Source organism: Pantherophis guttatus, chromosome 2, assembly GCF_059756535.1.
Source record: "Pantherophis guttatus breed Tessera chromosome 2, ASM5975653v1, whole genome shotgun sequence".
Classification (NCBI taxonomy): Eukaryota; Metazoa; Chordata; class Lepidosauria; order Squamata; family Colubridae; genus Pantherophis; species Pantherophis guttatus.
The window spans coordinates 70,228,221-70,251,422 of NC_142064.1; the positions used below are offsets into that span (position 1 = coordinate 70,228,221).

The window sequence follows — 23,202 nt, forward strand, 5'->3', positions numbered from 1 at the left end:
GTACTGATGTTTACAACTTCTATTATTAACTAGCAATATCTAAAAGGCTACTTATTCCTATCCAGTAATATACAAGTAGTCCTTGAATTACAACTGTTCGTTTTAGTGACTGAACACTAAGTTAAAATGGCATTGTAAAAGCGATTTACGATGGTTTTTCACACTTACAACCATTGTAGCATCCCCATTGTTATATGATCAAAATTTGGGCACTTAGCAACTGGCATGTATTTATGACAATTGCACTGTCCTGGGGTCATGTGATTACCATTTGCAACCTTCCCAACTGGTTTCAGACAAGTAAAGTCAATGGGATAAGCCAGATTTGCTTAAAAACTATATGATTCCCTTAACAATTGCACTGATTCCCTTAACAACCATGGCAAAAAAGGTTACAAAACTCACTTAACAACTGTCTTGCTTAGCAGCAGAAATTTTGGGCTCAGTTGTGGTCATAAATTGAGGACTACCTATGGTACATTTAAATGTTAGCAAATTTTTAAACACTGCATTATAAGAATTCAGAATGTAATGATAACTTCATTAGATAACGAGAACAATTGCATTTTTGTTTTGGGAAATATTTAAGGCTTTGCTTCTATTAATTGCTACTTAGGGGTTGAGAATAAAAAGAAAGGCTGTTAAATGTTTGATATATTATTTTCTTATTGATGTACTTTTTTCCAAACTAATTAATAAAATTTATACACTTTAGCTTTAATAAATTTAGTAAAATTAAATTTAAATTAATACAATATAAAAATAGTAAGGTTATTAATTACTTGAGATACATTCTTTAGTTAATAAAATCCTATTTGCTTTGTTACATAAACTCTGCTCAGTTTAATTATAAATGTAGCTGTTTGTCCAAGTGTCCAGTAACAATGTTTTGAGCAATCTGGTGGGGATTGAATGGCCAGCTAAGGGTTGGACTAGATAATGTATATTATATTATGTATAATATAATATACATTATCTAGTTACATACATTATATTATGTATAATATAATGTAGTATGTAGTATAAGTATGTATATTATATCTAATCATATGGTCTCACTAGGAAACAGGAGAGTGAGTTCTAATCCTGCCTTAGGAACTCAAGACAGTTGTGACCTTGGGTCAGCCGCTTTTCTCTGAGACCTAGGAAGGAGGAAATACATGGCAAACAATTTCTGTAACTTGTTAAGGCAGTCGCCAGAAATCAACCTGACTTGAAGGCGTCCACGCGTTCACACACACAAACCCACACGTTCTACCATCCTGATGCACTAAAACCTCTATATTTTTGAACCAGAGGGGAGTATCTGTATAGCCAAATGCATATGAAATAAAAAGTATGTAATTATATAAAATTATTCAATTTATTAAATTGTTCATATCTCGCATAAAGAATATATTCCTGAATAAAATAAACTTTTCAGATTAATGTATATTATTCACAATAGTAGGAAAAAGTAGTTAATTTAACATTGTTTTAATTACCTTGAGCGCTGAGTTTCTAAAATGTTGGCAACTCCATTTATTGCGCTAACATTATTGAAGAGAAGAAAAAAGATAGAATACTTATGATCAGAGATAATTTACAATCCACTTGGCAAAATTTAGATTCCTATCTTTAACCTGATCCCTGCAAAAACAATAATAATAGATTTTACATATTATGAATTAACAAGGCTTTCTGGAAGTTTAATTAAAATATAAAACCACAACGTCTAGAACATTAAACATTAATTTAACATGTTCAACAGGAAAACCAAACGCACAGGGCGTTTTCAAATGTTCCTCAAATTCGGCAGGGAGGACTTTCTAAAAAACTGAAATAGCTACAGGCAATGCTTGATTTCAAGTTCCTGCAAGAAGAACCCTCAAAGAGGCAGATCAACTGCCTCATATGATAATTCAGAGATTCATAGAGAAATGTCATTGTTGCGCAAATCCTCCAAGATGATTGTTATGTATTGAACCAGTGTACTACAATGATTAACTCTTGAACTTTTGCTGAGGAGACTAGGGCTCAAAACTCAACTCATCTATGTTGTTCGGTGGATCCCTTTGTGTTGATCACTCATTGCCAGCCTATCTATTTCACAGGGTTCTTCTTCTGGAGAAAAAAAATATAGTTTCCTTTTTCTACAGATTTCTTGCTTCTTTTTATGTTTAAATTAAATAGTTAGATAAGACAGAGGAGGATTTATAGATCTGGCGTAGCAGGGACACTGATTGCCACCAAAAAGTATTTGCAGGTATACTGGTGCTTATAGACACAATGAAACATTCCCCAATCTATCCAATTTTCTGATTTATTTAACTCTCAGAATTTTGGATCTGAAAGAAATCTGCTGTTTGAAAAGAAAATTAGAAAACAGGAATCCTACAGTTTCATATCATCTCTCAGCTCAGAGAGGGATAACTTCTTTTGGACTCAAGAACTATGCTTCATAGTTTATAAAACTGTTTGGCTTCTAAAGATTGTGGAAGGGCTTGATAATATCATGATAATGTTGAAAATGGGTGAGTCTTTGGTGTTGGTGGGAGTTGTAGGATTAAGGGCAAAAAAGGGAGGTCCAGAGTTGCTCTGAGAGAGTAAAATGGATACTGGAATTATAGCATGGGGCGGCCCACTTAATTTCCAGTCAGAGAACTTCTGAAATCATATTCTACCCCAAATATTAAAGTTACCACATTGGTCACAGCAGTACAACTAAGCAGCATATGGCCTATCAATCGTATAATCCAGTTTATGCCCTTAACCTGGATATTATTTATTTATTTATCTATTAAATTTATATGCCCATCTCACTGATAAGATCACTCTGGTGGTTTACAAATGAAACATAGGATTTCAGCTACAGTATGCAGAGTCCTCCACACTGTGGAATCCAACTCTACTGCCAAAGTAGAAATAGCTGGGCATTACAGCCTCAAAATCATCTTTTTCTCCCAATAGAGGATTAACAGATGATTAAAGACAGTGGTTGCAATTCTGCCTTAGTCAAAAGCTTCCTGACTTGCAAAAGTTTTACAATTACATTTTCACCCCTTTTTTCACCCCCCCACCTCCCTCCCCAAACTTCCCGTCCTCCCTAACCCTCCCTAACCCTCCCCCCCCAGACTTCCCTATTATGTACTCATAACTAATAAAAAAAAAAAAAAAAAAAGCTTCCTGACTTCATTAAACTGCGACTACAACTAATCTTTGTTCTAGCAGTTTCACTTCATACAAACGTTAAGCCTACAGCAAGTAAAAAGTTGTAAATCTAAAGAAAAGTTATTTAAATAAATACCTGACAATTAAATAATTAAATCAAATGTACTTTTTTGATCCCATGTAATCTACTGTTCCAGTGACCACAGTCATAGGAAAACAACAATAAATATTTCAACAAAATTCCCCAGGAGCCATTTTATCTTGCTGAACTCATTAGTGCCTGAAGACAAAAAAAACCCCTTCTCTCAGATGAAAAGCTGCCAATTTTTCTACTGCTTTTGCATGGTTCACTAAAATCGGTGTTTCCCAACCTTCTTCACTTTAAAGATATGAAGACTTCAACTCCCAGAATTCTTCAGTCAGCATGTCAGTTGAAGTCCACATGTCTTAAAGTGAACAAGGTTAGGAAACACTGACCTAAATGATTAGATAGTTGAAATGCAATGGAAACCTCTAAACGTCTTTTAATTGTACTTGTTTAGATTTCTGAGGGATTTTTTAAAGTAAAGGGACAGTATAAAAATGTTTCAAATAGATATTGGAAATAAATGTATGCTTACCAGACAGCTGTTCTTAATTTCATCAGTTCAGCCTGTGAAACCAAGTCTACCTTATTGATAATGATAAGATCTGCTAAAGCCACTTGCCTAGAGAAAAATGAGTAAGTGAAAAATAAGTAAAATAAGTAAACACAAAGTATTTGTGTGCTTCAAGTATCACCTGAAATGCACATTGAAGATCTCTCCTTGACATCTTGGCTACCAAATTGCCAAGCTCGGAGCTCAAACCAACAACATAACAAGTATCACTTTTATTTATCTTACAGGAGGACTACATTATAGTGCTCATGCAAAATAAAAACAAATTCTATTGAAAATTTAAAAAAATTACTTGATTTCAAAGCACCAAGGATGTACATTGTTTCCTAAATTCACCATTGAATACTGTGGAATGTACTTCTAAACAATTATGCTTAAAAATGTAATTTTTAAAGATAGTCATTCTCATTACATTAAAGAGAAACTGATGTACAGGAGAAGGTAAAATGTTTTTTTTTTTTTAAATTTGATTTATATGCCGCCCTTCTCCGGAGACTCAGGGCGGCTTACAGTGCGTTAAGCAATAGCCTTCATACTTTTGTATATTTATACAAAGTCAGCTTATTGCCCCCACAAACTGGGTCCTCATTTAACCTACCTTAGAAAGGATGGAAGGCTGAGTCAACCTTGAGCCTTGGAGAGATTCGAACCAGCAGTAAATTGCAGGCAGCTGTGTTAATAACAGGGTGCTTTAAACCACTGTAGTACCAAGGCTCTTTGAACTAAGAAGTCGTTTAAAAGTAGGACACACTTACTTATTCTGATGGAATATAGCAAAAGAAATTTAAGAACTTCCAGAGTGTTAAAAAAAAGATAATTTGTTCCCGCGCTCTATTAACATAAGGTGCTTGTAATTTGGGTTGCCTTCTGATAAAGTAACTTATTGGGTTGTAGAAATCCAGTCAATTATGGATTATAGTTAATTATTTAACTATAATTAAGTCAGTAATTAAGCTAACCACCATCTGCGAGTCTACTCCTTTTTTATTCAAACGCATCTGAGTTCAATTTATGTTGTTGGTTATGAGGTCCGGTGATTTGAGGGACTATTATATTTCTCCCTGGTTACATTTACTCATCCCATCGAGTCCAGCAGAATGGCATGTGACAGGTCATGTTTGCTAAGGAGTTTCATCTAATGGGATCCAAGAAGAGACCTTGTGGTCCGGGTGGCATCTGCCCTGTAAAACATATTTTCTTGTAAGATTAGATTGGCCTCAACCTTATCAGCCTTTTGGAAAACCCTAAAAACATGGCTTTGCCAACAGGTCTGAAGATCCCATGGAGGTATAGCAAAAGTAATAGCACTTAGATTTATACACCGCTTCAGAGCGCTTTACAGCTCTCTCTTAAGCCGTTTACAGAGTCAGTCTATTGCCCCCAACAATCCAGGTCCTCATTTTACCGACCTCGGAAAGATGGAAGGCTGAGTCAACCTTAAGCCTGGTGAGATTCGAACTGCCAAATTGCAGTCAGCAGAAGCCTGTCAGATGGCTGTATTGTTTGTATGCTACTGATTGGCACTCTCCTGCATTTTATGTTTCTTTTAATTGCTGTCATTGTTTTTAGCTATTTATATGGGTTTTGTTTTTTTGTTATTTTAACTCTGAGCCATCCAGACCATGTATGTGGTGAGATGGACAGTTATGTGAATTGAACAAAAAACAAATACATAAAATAACTTTTACTTCTATGGGATATCACAGAGGAACAGTTGAGCAGAAGCATTCAGGAAACAAATACAGTGAATTGGATCTACTAATTGAACTTAGTAGTAATGTTCCTAAATGATCCAAAGCTGTTTACTGTTTATGCACTTTCCATTAAATCAACTGTAAGATTTAGAGAAAAAAACTGCAATACACCAATACCTAGCAGCTTCATTAATAAGGCCTGAGGGTTTTTCTTCTTTTAGGTGCTGGAAGAAAAGATTCAAAAACACCATTATAAAGAGGAATATTTTGTGTTGTAAACTAAATCACTGATATTTACAGAGTACACATTATGCAGCAAATACTTGGAATATCATTAACTGTTTTTCATGTTTCACTCTCAAACATCAGGTGAAGAAAAGGTTAAAGAGAAAAACTCACAACCAGATATATAAAAGAACTTAAAATAGCTGCCTTCGATCTGCTTCTACTTATTATTTGCCCTGAGAGATATTATACTCAGTTCAAATGAATTGAGATATTGCTAATTCTCTCTATAATTATAACATTAGTAGAAATTTTAATCTATATTTTAATAACTTTGATTTTAAAAAATTTTTACAGCAAACATTCTGAGGGTGCTTTCTGAAAGGAAAAGTTCTGAGTGTTCACAGAAAATCTAATAAAGGTACCTATATTTCATTGTTTTATCTGCTTGAGATACATTGTTAGACCAGGGATGTCAAACTGGCGCCCCACGGGCTGGATGTGTCACGCTCAGAGCATGCCCAGCTCCATGAAGGGGAAAAAAGTTGCGATGACACCGCAAACTTGCATGGCACTGCAAGTTTGACACCTGTGTGTTAGACTGTCACCATCCATTCACTTAGCTGTCAATGGTCCTGAACTAATACTAATAGTTACATACCCACTAAAAAGATAAAGGTTCCCCTCACACATACTGTATGTGCTAGTCATTCCCGACACACCCACTAGCACTTCCCAATTACAGGTAATCTCAACCTACAACCACAATTGAATCCAAAATGTCCATTGCTAAGCAAGACAGTTATTAAGTGAGTGGTGTCTCATTTTAGGACCTTGTTTGCCATTGGTTGTTAAGCAAATCATTGCAGTTAAGTGAACCACGCAATTGTTAAGCAAATCTGGCTTTCCCCATTGACGTTGCTCATTGGAAGCTGGCTGGCAATGATGATCACATGACCCCGGGACAGTGCAACCGTCATAAATACATGCCAGTTGCCAAAACGTTCAAATTTGGATCATGTGACCATGGGGATGCTGCAATGGTCATAAGTGTGAAAACTAGTCATAAATCACATTTTTAAAGTGCTGTTGTAACTTTGAATGGTCACTAAATGAACTGTTGTTAAATTGAAGTCTATCTGTATTCATGTTAATCACTGCTACGGTATTTCAGCACTTAATTTAAATATTAGTTTGTTAAATTTATATTCTTTTCCTTCAAGAACTCTGGATGACTTATACAGGGATCTCCCTTCACTTTATCTACAAAGAAATCTTTGAGATACGTTGCGCTGAAGAGTTGGTGGCTCCAACTGACTCCACGGCTAAGGCTGGTCTTGAACCTCCTTCTGCCCAGTCTTAATTCAGCACCTTACCCCGATACTACCCTCACAATATAGACGCTTCCAGTGTGATATATTACTTCAAGGAAAAGAAGAAAAAGAAACATGCAAACGGAAAGGTTCTTTTAACAGATTTGATTTTGGCCAAAAGGTTGAGAAGCGATTTAAATGCAGCTGCAAATATTTTTAATCCATATTGCAAATTTGAAAAAAAAAAAGTTTCAAAAGTATTTTTTGATTAAATATCTTGACAAGGATGTACAATAGCATAAGAACTCTCTTTTGACCTTTTTTTTCTTTTCACTGATTCTTCTCCATGAAACACTGCCAAGATTTTATACATTTAAAAAGAACAGCATCCCTGGTTTAAGTCCTCAGTGTTGTGACCTGTCATTGCAAGCTGTCCAATCATTCGCCTTTAGATTAAAACATGAATATTTCAGATTCCTAGGTGACAATCCCATTAGAGTGATAGTCCATGATATCAATTACCATTTCAGTTTCAATTTGGCTTGCTAGCCACAGGGTACAGTTTCTCAGCTTCACACGGACTAGGTTGGATCCCCGAAGCATGACACTTCTAAATTGCTACCTATTATCCCAGTGTCATCACTTGTATGGCCTCTGGATGGTTTTTAATCATATGCCAAGGCAAAGGTCAGGCTTTGAAACCACAGGAATTGGACAAGATCGCAAATTCCCTACACAAAGCGAAAGCTATTTATCTGGCGTATGACTGAGAAAATGTAAAGGCTGCCGTCTAACTGGCAATGTGTCAAGCTCTTTACATGTTTGCTGATTGAATAACGCACAGCGGACTGCATTCCAAAGATATCAAACATTATACATTTATTACTTCAAAAACTTTTGGCAAGTTTTTTTAAAATGTCAACTATAAAAATACTTCCCTATACAGTATATAAAACAATTAATCTAAGTATATTTATTGTCACATAAAAAAAACCCAGACGATTAATTCATGTTGCATGAACCTTAAAACCCATTGTGGTATGGCAAATCATGATATAAATAAATGTATGTTCAGTGGTTAACTGCTCAGATTTGCACAAATTTCTAATCCTGAGTTAGTGACCATTCAGATCTCCCTAGAACCACTCATGACTCATTTTCAAAATTCTGGCTGCAACACTACCACCCCACAATCACATTATTGTGCTTTGGGCACTTAGCAACCAGCTTGCATTATATCCATTTGCAGTGACTGGGAATCATGTGACTGTGATTTTTGCCATTTTTTTTTGTCAGTTCCTGCCATTTACTTCGTGTCCAGTAAGAAGCACCCACTGGGGAAAACAAATTCACTTAATGACTGTAGCAATTGCTGCAAAAAAGGTCATAAAATAAAGTGTGATCACACGGTTACTCATTTACCTACCACTTACAACCATAATTCCCAGCTCAATCATAATGGTAAGTAAAGGACTACCTCTAAGAGACATGCATAGTCAAGCATCCTAGTTTATTAGGCATACAAAAATCATCAGTTTGTTTTCTTTGCTGTGTAACTGACAATAACCATCTTATATTACCTGTAGCCCATGCTTTGCATCAACAACAGATATTATACCTAAAGAAGAAAGGAAGGAAGAGCCTTGATTTGAAAAATACCAACAGAATTCGCAGATGTCTTACATATTTACATGGAATTAAGAAAATAAATTACCGGTACCTAAGATGCAATAACCCTTCAAAACATTTCCTTAGATGCTGAGGTTAATTAAAAAAATTATCATAGGCACTTTCAGGAATAGTAAAAACGATTTGAATTCAAACTTTTGGAAAGCAGAAAAGTCTTGCCTTTTCCTCTTCCTACGGTATATGTCTCATGCTCCAAATAAATCCAGAATGTTTTCCAGAAAGAAACAAGAGGAGATGACAATAAGCTGGGACTTTCCAATCAATCAATTTTCTTCTCTTTCAATCAAAGAACCAAAAATAAAAAACTAAGAAGCTACTGCAAGTAAGGAGACGAGGGAAGGGAAGGGCTGAATATGTTTCTATAATGAATGGAGTGGTTAGCTGCATGTCTGAATGTACGGAGTTGGGCTGTTACATAGGAAGAGAGCTAATCCTTGTTTAGAGGAGATAATCCTGAGACAAAGGAAGAGGGAAAATTTGAATCAAACCATATGCTGCCATGTGGTTTGAGTATATTTTCTTTGTCTGAAAGAAAGAAAGCAATCTGGGAAAATTTTCTTACTTGTAGAATTAAGTTATAAAAATTTAATAAGAGGTGAATTGCTTTGTCTTCTGAGATGTGAAATAAGTATTTTCTTAGCAAAGAAAACAGTTGGTAGAAAAGAGAAAAATCTACATTTAAGATTCATCAGTTTAATATCTTCTGACATTTTGTGACAGTATAATATTTTGTCATTTGCCTCACAGCCATTTTATGATAATATGCACAATGCTTTCTCAAAAATCCAAACATATCTAAATAGCTTAAAGACCCCCATTGAGCTAAATTGTTTTGAACAAAATTGCGTTTCATTTAATCTCAGGATTTCTCTTTGTACACACACACACACACACACACACACACACACACACACAATATTCAAATATTAATTTTCTTACCATCAAGATAAATGTCACTTCCCAATTCAGCATCAACCCAAAACATGGAGGCCACAGAACCTAGCAAATAAAACATGTAGAATATACCAATAGAACAAATGTTTTCATTTCTTATATTCCAACAAGAGGGGGGGAAATCAAAGAGCAAGAAAAAATGATAAATGCTTACAAATTATTATTTTGTATAAAATAAAAAAAATATATAAATTATTTGTTTTGATCATATTTTTTATAAGAAAGACTACTTCTAAAACATATACAACATTTGATTTTCACTTTAGGTATAAAGAACCTTCAGCAGTAGGTTAGGAATATACAGATAGATCAACTTACAACCATTCATTTAATGACCGTTTGAAGTTACCACGGCACTTTAAAAAGTGACTTATGACCTTTTTTCACATTTGCAACTATTGTAGCATCCCTGTGGTCACATGATCAAAATTCCAACATTTGGCAACTGGCATGTATTTGACGGTTGCCATGTCCCCTGGGTCATGTGACCACCTTTTGACAAGCAAGACAATGAAAACCTAGATTAACTAAACAACTGTGTATGACCTTAAAAACTGCAGTGATTCACTTAACAATTGTGGTAAGAAAGGTTGTAAAATGGGGCAAAATTCATTTAACAACTGTCTTGCTTAGCAACAGAAATTTTGGGCTCAATTGTGGTTGTAAGTCGAGGACTATTGTATCACTGAACTGAAAATATCATTTACAGAAAACTTCTTGATCAACCTACGGTGTTTCATTTCCAAGATACATATTAATAAACATTAATTATATACGATAAAGTTTTCAAAAATTAATTTTTCTTTTTCTCCTTTTCTGTATATTTAAAATTCACGCTCAGTTCAATTTACAGACATTTCCTTATATCAACAGAAATCATAATGGGATGTACTTTCAATGAATTACTTAACTCCATTCTAGTTTAGTAGAATTTTAAAGAATAAGGATTAAACAATAGAATACCAGATATAAATTCTATTTCCTACAATAGTATTCATACAATTGGTTTTTTCATTATTTTAGAATTAACATTTCTGCACAGATATACTTCAATCATGTATGAAGCATAGTAATTTTTGGGCTTACTCTATAGCAACATCAGTAATAAAAACATAATATGTTCCAAGCATGCTAGAATCTTTGGTGACTAACAGCTATTTATATAGATTTTATCTGTAAAGAACAATGCAGAAAAACTATGAAATCAAATTGAGCAATTTGTCTTTGAACACATCTACGAAAACATTACTATTATAAAGCAATGAAAACAAGTCTGCCGTTTACAGAGCAGTGAAAAATGATAGTTTTTGAAAAATAAGAAATCAATTTATTTTGACGTGAGCTGATTTAATACATCCAAATGCCACAAGATGAAGGCCGTGAGAATTTGACAACAATTAAAGTATTGTCAAAAGCTCACAAATCTAGGGGATGTCAAGGCTGTCTTAAAAAGACATGCATAAAACAATGGTATCTGAAGCTGTTTCAATATCTGAAGCTGTCCACCTGAATTGATAAGATGTAGCCTCCCAAGCATCAGTGGTGTCAAAACTGAAGCGCCTGTCAACGGTTTATAGTAATCACTCAGGCAAGGCATAGAAAAGGCCTTAACATCTAATAGTTTCCAGGTATCTATTATTATTTTTCTTCGAATGCCTAATAGTATCCAGCTAAACTGAAACAAGATTTGTTTACAACAAAAGCTAAATCAATGTCCTATTTGTGTGAGTGAGTGAGTGAGTGTGTGTGTGTGTGTGTGTGTGTGTATGTGCTTTCGAGACATGTCGACTCCTGGCAACTGCAAATTTTGGTAGTGGTTTGTTATTGCCTTCTTCCTAGGGCTGGGAGAGAGAGACTGGCCAAGGTTAACCAATTAGCTGTGTGCCTAAGGCAGGACTGGAACTCACAGTCTCCGGGTTTCTAGCCTGGTGTCTCAACCACTTTAACAAACTGGGTGATTTATTTTATCATTACAGTGATTTAGCTCTGAATCGGAGAATTTCAATCTCCTTAGTATAAAACAATTGGAATGCCAAAATTATTTTATTTACTTTAAGCTACAGTGAATATTTAATTTTAAAAGGCCCTGAGGTTCTTGAGGCAGCTTTCATTCATTATTTTTTAGTGAAAACTCATAGCAAAGAAAAAATATATTACAGAGTTGGAAGGGGGGGGTTATAGTTTATCAAGATAATCCTGTTCCTTGTAGGATTTCAATTTACAGGCAGATGGCCCTGTAACCCAGGGGTCCCCAACCCCTGGGCCACGGGCCACTATCGGGCCATGAGCTGTTCACAACTAGGCTGCCTGAAGCAGTGGCCACGCATGTGTGTGCATCCCCCCTTGCACAAGTAATGGGCGAGCGCATGAGCATGTGCCTGCCGTTTGTGCAAATGGAGTTGTGCACACAGCTCCGTTTGCCCGCAGCTTGCACAGAACCATCCCCTCTCGCCCAGCTGGTCTGCAAAGCCGAAAAGGTTGGGGAATTCTGTTCTAACTTATGCATTAAAACATCCAGTGATGGAGATCCACTACCATTCCTTGCTTACATCTAAACACTAGCAAGACAAAGGAGATGGTGCTGGATTTCTGGAAGCACAGAAAGGAACCTGTCCCACTGTATATCAAGGGGGGCCGTGTGGAGAGGGTTTCCTCTTTTAAATTCTTGGGAGCGCTCATTAGTCAAGACCTCACCTGGAAAAACAACACGTCCCTGGTGGTTAGTAAGGCTCAACTCAGCTGTTTTGGAAAAACCGCTGATGACTTCTTTCTATCGGTCCAGGATAGAAAGTGTCCTCACATACTGTATAACAGTATGGTATGCTGTCTTAACAGCCGCAGAAGAAAGGCACTACAGAGAGTGATTAATTTGGCACAAGAAACCATTGGTTGCCCCCTAACACACTGGATGGCATTGCCAGGTCTCACTGTTTCAGCAGAGTAAGGAAGATACTTAGGGATGATTCACACCCTGGCCAGTGTCTCTTTTCACTTTTACCATCGGGCAGAAGACACAGAAGTATAGCCAGCTGGACAAATAGATTTAAAAACAGCTTTTACACATAGGCTGTCAGACTCCTAAACACAATATAGCACCACAAACAGATTAATATGATGAATTTCACTGGTGCCAGTGTAGTGTGTAATATGTATATACCATGATATAAGGTCATACACCAGAATAATATACATGTTGCACAGAATATGATGTACATATGGAAATGTATGACTAGTTTTTTTCCTAACTACTTGTATAAGGATTATTCTTTATATTATTCATGTTGTCTTGTATTCTTGTAGGGACTGCAGCAGTAGAAGCTAAACCAATTTCATTGTATACATGATGTACAATGAGAATAAAGGCTTTGACTTTGACTTTACCAATGACTTCTACTGTTGAACTGCTCTTATTGTTAGGATTTCCTTTTACAGTACCTTCAACTGCAATCATCCTTCCTGTAATTTAAATCCATTATTCTATGTCCTAGTTTCTGGCATAAAAGAGGGCGTTGAAGTCCACACAACTAAAAATTGCTGAGGTTGAGAAACATTAATGTAGACAACAACAGGACCAGAAGACCAGAAAATGCTCTACAATGCAACCATTTTTATATTCATGTCTTATGCTATTACCTGGTTGTATGTGGAAGTAATTTAGTTATTTGGGGAATACAATGATGAATCACAAAGTGATTTGTGTGGCTATTTAGTTTAATCAAATTCTTATAACAAACAGGTATCTGCTGCTTACCAAAATATCTATATTCATTAAAAGTAATTATGTTTGTGTGCCTTAAACACAACATAAACATTTTAGAGAATGAATAGGAGAATAAGTTGGATAATTTAGAAAAGGCAGAAATTTGAAAATAGTGAGGTTATAAAGTTGCACGGAAAAATCAAACCAGATGAAAGGATGGCAAGTATTTAGCAAGTATCTAGCCTGCCAGGACAGAGACAATGGGAACACTGAAATTTATAGGACAATAGCTGACTGTCTATATGCTAAAAGATTTGCTGAAAGGTACTGAAAGATTTGCTGAAAAGAATTATGATTGCAAGTAGCAAAATAAATCCTAAAATAACCAACATCACACTAATACATTTGAGGCCATGTAAAATGCCTCAATTTTGAAAAATCCACCATTTTCTGAACTATGGCCTCTTTTGTTTTATAGGTGATCGTGTATGGATATCAATTGGGAAAATTACTTACCTTTTAAATAAAACTGAGTTCTGCTGAGGTTCAGTGTTAACCTGATGCCTGAGTTGGTCAATGTCCCTAACATTCCTGAAGTTCAATTCTGAAATTCTCAGGAAGTAAAGGTAAGTAAACACAATTGTTCAACCCTATTTTGTGCACAACGTTGCTACTGACTTTCTAACAGAACTAACTAACTGATGAAGATTAAGAGGACTCCCCTTTTAGACCTTCTGATATTGTTGCTCTCCAACTCCTGTCAGAAATGGCAAGATATGACAGAAGTTGGCATTATCAATATCTAAAGGGCCAAAGATTCTCTATTCTGACTCTAAAGTACTTTTAAATTTTAGTTGCAACAGACTAAAAAGTTGGCTGTCAAAATTATGTTGAGTAAGACTTGATCCCACTAGATAAAACAGGGAAAGTGGACTTTAATCAGGAGTAATTCATGTACCATTTAACATATACTGCCAGCACTTTCAAGATTAGCTACATAGATAGTGCTGCTTATCAATAATATTATGTAGGTGAAGGTAGAGATTTTGGTATCGAAAAGAGCCAGTTTGGTGTAGTGGTGATGGTGCTGGGCTACAAACCAGGAGATAGTGAGTTCTAGTTCTGCCTTAGGCCTGAAAGCCAGTTGGGTGACTTTGGGCCAATCACTCTCACCCAGCCCCACACACCTCACAGGGGGATTGTTGTGAGAAATAGGAGGAGGAGGAAGGAGTATTATATATGTTCATCTCTTTGAGTTATTATCAAGTAATAAAGGCAGATTAAAAATCTAAAAAGTAAATATAGCACATCTGGGGCCTGCCTTACTACCTTGATGCTGTTGTGATGGAAACAATAAAGATTAATTGACTCTGCCTATCTTTGTTCTGTGATTATTCTAATTATGAAGTATATCCTAGCTAGATTAATAGAACATACAGTATTATAAAGCAGAAATGCACTGAAACTTCCTACAATGTATCTTTATCATATGTAATAGATTTTCCAGAAAAAAGAGTTTCATATTCATTCTCATTTCACTGTATACCTGGATCTGCCAATCCGGTTGTCTCTAGCAAAATGTAATCAAACTTCCCTTTCTTCTGCATCAAATTTTCAATTGCTTTCAAACCATTGTCTCTAATGAGAAAATTAAACAAACAGCATTATTTTTTTATGTTACATTTGTATCAAATTCTATATGTTGTGTGTAAAATATTATCTCCCAATCACGTATCTATCCAGAAATATAGATTGTAAGCTTACTTATTAAATAAGTTTACAAACTAATTGCAAATCTTATAATTAATTTGTAAATAATTAATTACAATGAATTTATAGAACCATGTTAATTTTAAGTTTGCTTCCATATATCTAAGTTTCTGCATTCTGTCTGTTTTCTTTTATCTTCTCTAAATTATTCAATACTAATTACTTCTAATTATTCATTAGAAAAAAGTGTCAAAAAGGAAGCTACTTGTCAATACCCATTCTCTTAAAATAGGTCCAATTTACAATACAAACCTTTTAATTTTAAGAACTTAATTTTATTATGATTTGTTAAATTTGCTAAAACATATAAATCAGGCAGTTACAACAGTCCAATGTCATATGATCGCCATTTGTGATCTTCCTATCTAGCTTTTGACAAGTACAGTCAATGAGAGAAGCTGGCTTTGCTTAACAACTCCATGATTCACTTAACAACTGCAGTCATTTGCTTAACCACCATGGCAAAAAGGTCATAAAATTGAGTACAATTCACTTAACAACTTTCCTTGCTTAGCAATGAAAATTCTGGTCCCAATTGTGGTTGTAACTAGTCAAGGACTACCTATAGTAGTACAATACTAGATCTTCCCTAGCATAATTGGCCTTCATCATGAGAAATGTAAACTATAGTTTTAAATCCTCAATATTAGAATTATCAATTTTACCAAATAAAAAATCCTTACTTTACTGAGCAGCAAAGACAGCCATTTCTGAGCTCCAGCCATTCTTCATAGAGTTCTCCACCTTGACTTATAGCCAAGGATTTTTCCAATGCACTACCTGAGAAAACAAGAAAAGCTATAATAAAAATAGCACTTTTATTGAAAGAAAATAAAACAGTGAAAGAATAATACATTTCAGGTTTTGGATGTTTGAAGGTTTTTGAGAAAGTGATGCTAAAGGAGCCAGAAAATTAAGCCACACCCTAATTTTCCTGCAACATCAATCTTTGTGTAATTTAGCAAATAGAACTTTCTCAGTTGCAATATTTCATGTATCCTAATGTCCTTATTTAAAAGGACAAACTTTAAAACAATGTCTTTACATTACATAATATTACTTCTAAAGCAAATTTTGCATTGCAACTCTTAAAATGTGTGAATATAAATATAAATTGAAGAAGACACTTTACATTTATGAAAGTATACACTTAGGCTTCAACATGAAATTTTGTTTTCCATTCACTTGCATTCTTACATACCTTCACCAAATTCATTTAAAATAACTGCTATTCTCTTGCTATGTTGTTCAGTCAAAATGTAATTAAGAAGAGTAGTTTTTCCTGCACCTAAAGAAAGCAGAACAAATTTCACTAGACTAAAAAAGAACAATGAGGTCCCATTCCTTATACTACGGAGATATTTTGAGATACCATTCCAATAATTTTTTAAAATATTTCTAATCCCATAGGTCCGTGATGGCGACCTATGGCCCGAAGCGGCATTCAGAGCCATGTTGCCTGGCATGCGTGGTGTTGCCTGTTCCTCTTCTGGGTTTCTGGCGCCCGATAATCAGCTGGCCTTTTTGCATGCGGCAGTGCCGGAAACTGGAAGAGCTGGTCTTCCGTTTTCCTGCGTGGGTATGCGCACCGGCCAGCTGATCGTCACGTGTGCATGTGCGCCAGAAACCTGGAAGAGTAGCTGGCTCAGACCGGAAGTTCAGTAGCTGAAACCAGAAGTTCATTTTCATGCGCCCCGGAAAGCTCCTCTTGCAGCTTGTGGCCCAGGCGCACACGCATGCACTCCCTTTTTGGCTCCCAAAAAGGTTCGCCATCACTGCTCTAGGTTTTTAAGCCAGCAATCACCTATACTTGAAAAAGCAGGATTTGATCATGTATTTGTAGTTGTGCAGTTGTATTTGTAACAGTTTGAACATTTTGTAAGATTTCCTTCCTTTTAACCTACTTGATCAGCCAACTATAACAGAAGATTAAAACACCAGATACCTTCAGAAACATTAAAATATTGAAATGAATTTTAATAGGCTTTGTACATTTTAAAACTTCTATTTAACAGAGTTTCAAAATGCAATTTTTGATTTATACATTTTTCTCAGAGGCTTATGGTCTGAACTGGAGCCATTATCAGCAGACTCCATGTTCCTTCAACTATTACTTGGAAGTAGACAAAGAAAAAGAATTTGAGCACAGAACTAGCCCTGTGGAGAAACTGCCTTCTAACTCCCAGTTAGGAATAATAATAGTGAGTTTACTCAAACCACTAAGCCTAGATTGTCAAAATTTACAGTGCCACAATTACCTAACTATGATATAAATTAAAAACCTTTTCTTTGGAAGTCATTAAACATGTGTTTTAAAACAATATTTTAATTTTTACTTAATTTTACAGAATTCTCAGGAATCAGGGATTCCTTGGAATTCTATTTCTATTTCTATTTTTGAGACAGCCACTCATTTCTCATTTTTTCCATTTATATTTGCAGTTTACTGCCAAAACTATAAAAAAATTAATTTGTTACTGACTTGCCCAGGCAAAATAAGGGTAAATCTTATTAGTATTCTTTGCTTTGCATGTGTATGCTTGCCAAAACATTCAAACTGCTTCAAATTTGCTGTAATTTTCTGGAGAGCTGCACACCTCCCCTTGAAAACCTTTGCATTAAACTATAAAATAAATTTATCTTGAATTAGTGTATCATGTGACACAATCAGTTATATAATGTAAATGAAACTTAAAGATTCTGGATTTGAGTTGATGAATCTAAACTTGGCCAAAACAATCAGACCAACAGGTCCCTGCCAGGAACTACTGTAATTATTATAACCTTGGTGAAGGAAAGGCAGAAGAGGGCTATATAGTGGCCAACTCAGTGTCTTAGGCCTTCAAGATGCTACTTTAACAAAAATCAGCAGCCAGTCAACACTATCCACTAGCCAGCCCGATAGGTTCTCAAGGAGTATGCTGTATCACTGTTATATCAGTGTTTCTCAAACTTTAGCAACTGGAAGACGTATGGATTTCAGCTTCCAGAATTCCCCAGCATGCTGGCTGGAGAATCTGGGAGTTGAAGTCCATGCATTTTCAAGATGTCAAGGTTAAGAAACACCAAACCATATTGTAATGTTCTAGAACATGGGAGAAGTCAAATCTTCTTACCTGAATATTTGAAATAAATATGTGAAGCCCACTATGCAAATAAGAAAGATCAGTGGATTTGACAAAATTAGGGTTAGCTTCCTTTCACAGGACTTAAGCCTCTGCATAAGGCTTATTATTCTTTTGTGTCTTGCTAGTTGGGGTATACGTGCCATATCATCACATCTTATCAAGAAATAAGCTCACAGAAAGAAATATTAACCGCCAAATTATTCTGTCAATCCTCTTTTATATATTCTGCCAAGGAATAGAAGGCACCTGCAGAGATGCAAACATTTCTATCTGGCCATAACATGCATTCCTAAAATTGCTATCCATTTATTATGACAAAAAAGTTCAAATAAAGTAATTCTTCATTAAAAACCAAGAACTGTGACAAATCAGAGTTTATTACCATTTATTACCTAAATATCCTGAGATGATAGTAACGGGAATCTTAAAGTTGTTACTAGATTGAATGTCTTCCACATTATCCTTTATTGCTGGCTCCTTTATGGGAATCAATTCAGGACAATCCTCTTCATCATCCATCTCTCTTTCCATCTCTCACCTGTCAAACTAAAGATAACATTTAAGAAATACTATACAAAAAGTCTCAGGTCTAGATTTCAGTAAAATATTGAACACAGGAACCTAGAGGGATGGAGGAGGAGAAGGGAAAAATACAAAGAGCTACAGTAGTGGCCAAAATTATGGAAATCTTTTGGGAAAAGTATATTTTTGTGGTTTGGGGGCTATTAACACTACTTTTTTGGGGGGGGAGTTTTAAGATAATCATATTCCAATGCTGGAATGGACTGGGAATAGCCCAGACCTTAACCCAATTGAAAATCTATGGAGCTGATTAAAAAAACTTTAGTCACAAGCGACACAGCAATAAAACCCAGTTAATAGAAGCAATCATTCAATCTTGGTTTCACATTCTAACAGCTGCAGAACTAAAAGACTTGGTTCACTCCATGGGAAGATGTTGTAAGGCCATGATTCATGCTAAAGGTTACCCAACTAAGTATTAACTGACATGATAATTTTTGTATATCTTGTTTTTTCTATGTGTTTCACTTCTCTTCTTTAAACTGTAACTGCTATTCTAATAGCAAATCCTTCATAAGTTATTATATTATATTCTTGATTAAATTATCTTTCCATTGATATATAATTTTATGGCACTACTCCAAAAAAAAGTGGTGCTATTAGCTAGTTTTAGAAAATACACTTTTCCCAAAAGGTTTCCACAATTTTGGCCACCACTGTACATGTCTATGGAGATTCTCAGTCATCCAGGTCATGGTTGTCCCAAAGGTGCTTAAAGAGATAAAAAAAAGCTTCTTGGATGAAAAGCAAAACGTCTTCAAAGAAAAACCAGAAAGTCCAGTTGCTCTTGAAAAACCACCTTTGGGTACAAGCTACAGTATTTGGTATACTGTTTTTTCTTTCCATGAACTTCCAAACAGGAGCGTCCTTTGGCTTCTCCCTCTTTCATCATAGAGAATGAGGAATGCAGGTTGAACACTACTTTTAAGCAACCATAATCACTTAAGGAAGCCTGAAGATCAAATGTGGCTCATCATGAATAGCTTGGAAGAGGGCTTGACCTCAGCCAAGTCTCTTTTCAAGGAAAAAGGATCACAAAGACAATAATGCAGTCAGATCCTTTTATGCATTTTCAGAAAGAATGCCAACAGCTGTAGAAAACAGGAGACACACCTTCATCCAGTTTTCCCTTGAGCTACAGCAAGGACATCCAACCTTGGTCATTTTTAGACCTGTGGACTTCAACTCCCACAATTCCCCGGCCAGCCATGCTTGCGGGAGAGTTATGGGAGTTGAAGTCCCTAGGTCTCAAAGTAGCCAAGGCTGGGAGGTCCTCGAGCTAGAGACTTTCTGACAGACCGAATGGGACTGTTTCGCGCGAAACTGAAGAAATACGACAATAAAGCACCACGCGAACCGAGAAAACCTATTCAACCCCATCGAGCTTTTCTGTAAACCCAGATATACATAATGGTCATGTTGGGGTTAATTCACCAAGCCAAACAATGCATTTCTGAATTCCTCCGACCCACGTATTTCTTTTCTAACAGCTTCCTCCCCCCCACCCCACTTCCGCTTACCACCGGTGCTTTGGCTCCCGCTGTAGTAACTCCACCTCTCGTCTGACAAGTTCCTACCCTGAGTACGCATGCGCTCTTTTGCTTCGTGCTTTGATAGATGCAACCTGTTACCCTAGGCGGGGATTTCTCCGCCCTTCCTGCGTTCAACCGTATAAAGTGTTTTGAGTCGGTAGGTAAGGCAACAAAACGGAGTAGACTCAGTAGAGAGAAGCTTGAATTTTAAGAAGCTGCTCAAAAGCTTCTACTCAGCCAGGGAGTAATAGGTATTTTTCTTTGCATTCTGTGACAAGGGCAATAGGGCGGATTATAATAAATGGATCAGAGTAACACGTTTACCTTAATTCCGCATCTATTAAGACAGGGGAAAAGTTATGTTTTGACAGCAAGACCAGGCTTTCTAGATTCCAAGCATTACATTATGATTGAACCGTAAACACTGGAAATTATCTTACATACAGCAGCCCATACTGCTGGGCTGGTAAAATTGCACCTGGTCCAGTAAATTAGGATGTCCCAAATTGCTCGATTGTATTGAAATCAATTTAACGGATTGCACCTTGTGAAACTGATTTACAGCCAAGTCTGCAAAGAGGAGATGAGAGAAATGATCTTTCATTTTCCCCAAATGTGTTCAGTATTAGGTGTTTGCCATAGAACTGCCATATTCATTCAGATTTGCTGGGCACCCACATGCTATCAATAAATTGTTGCCCTTACATTTTTTGTTTCAAAGTACAGAAAAATTAATTTCTTTACAAAGAATGAGAAAATAATTCAATCACAGAAATGTGGACTGCTCTTAATATTGATTTCAAAAAGGATACTAAGGTGAATTGCTCTTTTCCACATGGTTCTGTCATATTGTAAAAGCACTCATAGACACGCAGATGGAAAACGTGATTTATTTGCTGATGTGTGGCACAAACAGATTGCATAGAATTACGTGTTTCCAGTTTACTTCATAGTTGCTCTTCAGGTGTTCATATGAGCTGTGCTCAATTCCTGTTCCAGATGAGAAGCAATATTAATAATAAATCATGACAATGACATACACATTCTCACAGAAAAGCATTACCACTGATCAAAATGTGTGGGCAGAAGCCATAAAATGTATCAAGCTCAAATTTGACATGACAGATTTATAGGATTGCAATTTCAATATTCTCTTATCAACAAGATCAAACTTTTATTTTCTAACAGCAAAAGCAATTTTTAAAAACGTCTTGGCACCTTTACTGCATGGAACTTTTTTTCTTGTGTGTTCCTCATTTCTTTATAGAACAAAAAAGGCCAACCGTCTGCCATGCATATATTACAAAAAAGGAAGGAAACCAGCGACTGAGTTTGGGCTCTCTCTCTCTGTCTAGCATACTGAAGAAATTTAAAATACTTAAAAGGTCTTGGGTTTCATAAATGGATAAGTACTCTTTCTGAGCCAGCTAGAAAAAAATGCATAGCAGGATCCTTAAGTTATTTGTTTTTGAGAAGTTCAGTTTGTAGTGGGATTACTTTGAAATTATTTGAAATTAAATTCTGGAGAAAAAAAATACCCATTCTGTGGAGTCCAGAATAATTTTTTTTCCTGCAGTTGCCATTGCTTATGAACTCCGAGCAGCAACTCCACTCAAGAGAGTGGAGCGGAGGACTTTCAAGTAATATATCAATATTGAGAAGAACATACCTAAGTAGAAGTCTGGATAATGAGCTTTCTCTGGATAGGGAGGGGGAGAATGGATTGGAGGTAGAATCCTAGACACCTGCAACCCACAAGATAACATGTAGGTCCCACCTTCCTTGAGTCTATTTCTTCCAGATTTAGATGCACTATACTCACTTGTTTCATAGAGCACTACATGGTGGAAATATTATGGTGTATACAGTGACAATCTCCAAGGTTCACAGTAAAGCATAAGAGGTGCTTTCCTATTATGAGATTCATGTTTAGAGAAAACTTTATGTTCAGAGTACTCCCTGTTTTATGACACAGAAAGAACTAGAAGTTGGAGGGAGCTTGCTTTTTCTAACCCCACTGCCTGCAAGAAAAAAACTTGATTCAACTTGAACCCTTTCTGGGACCACAGAGGGAAGAACACTCTGTTCCCGGACACAGGAACAAGGACACTGTGCAATTCTGTGCGCTGTTAGGTGTTGTAAAATGACATGAAGAGTCATTGTTGTTTTGCCACAAGTTACTGCTGCAATCACATCTACATATGCGTGTATTTTGATTTATTATGGGAAGCAATAGACGACTTGAGATTCTGATATATATTGTTCAATGGCCAGCAGTTGGAAACCTTGTTGATTTCCTGCCCCTTATGCAAGAAAGATCTTGCATAGATCTTCATAGATATTGATCCACTTCTGCCCACCAAAGAAACATTCCTCTCACAGTGATAATCTTAAAAGCATTAGATAATCTTGACTGATAACTGATTATATTTATGAACTCACTAAATGGCACTTCAGATTAATAATTTCCTGTTATATCATAATACAAAGCAAGGATGTTTATCTTTATTCACTGGGCATTGGGCTTTATTCAAAGCAGTTATGAAAGATGAGAAATTAAGTCAGCTGATGGTATGCTGTGTCACTACTAATCCCACTGCAATGAGAGAGGTTAGTGACACATGGGTAATATCAATGCTGGGACAAAAATGGAGGTTCTTGCTCCAAACACCCATTGAAAATTAGATATTCTGCATTTTTTTAAAAAAATTGCCCCTTTATTATAAAATGGACCTAATTCAATGACATTTTAATTGTCCCTTTTTGTTTCCGGATTCTTTTCCCAGATCCCATGGCAGGCAAAGGG

The 23,202-nt window shown here is 36.0% G+C and overlaps 1 protein-coding gene across 7 annotated transcripts in view; it reads right to left on the reverse strand.

Annotated features, from left to right (window-relative positions):
• ZNG1C (Zn regulated GTPase metalloprotein activator 1C) overlaps positions 1-20,464 on the reverse strand; it is a 28,164-nt gene extending 7,700 nt beyond the window's left edge. For 2 of the 7 annotated variants that reach the window (XR_015732246.1, XM_087886158.1), the window contains exons 1-9: positions 18,675-20,391; positions 16,356-16,442; positions 15,838-15,934; positions 14,931-15,022; positions 9,670-9,729; positions 8,622-8,659; positions 5,681-5,727; positions 3,771-3,857; positions 1,485-1,529 (exon numbers count right to left, since the gene is read on the reverse strand). Coding sequence is in view for 4 of the 7 variants with exons in the window: in XM_087886158.1 (XP_087742284.1) it covers positions 1,485-1,529; positions 3,771-3,857; positions 5,681-5,727; positions 8,622-8,659; positions 9,670-9,729; positions 14,931-15,022; positions 15,838-15,934; positions 16,356-16,442; positions 18,675-18,813 (692 nt within the window). In the remaining 3 variants the exon portion in view is untranslated. Of the gene's footprint in view, positions 1-1,484; positions 1,530-3,770; positions 3,858-5,680; positions 5,728-8,621; positions 8,660-9,669; positions 9,730-14,930; positions 15,023-15,837; positions 15,935-16,355; positions 16,443-18,674 lie in introns of all 7 variants that reach the window. The other 5 variants (XR_015732247.1, XR_015732248.1, XM_034410290.3 and 2 more) reach the window with 5 other exon arrangements.
• Between the last annotated feature and the right edge of the window lie 2,738 nt (positions 20,465-23,202).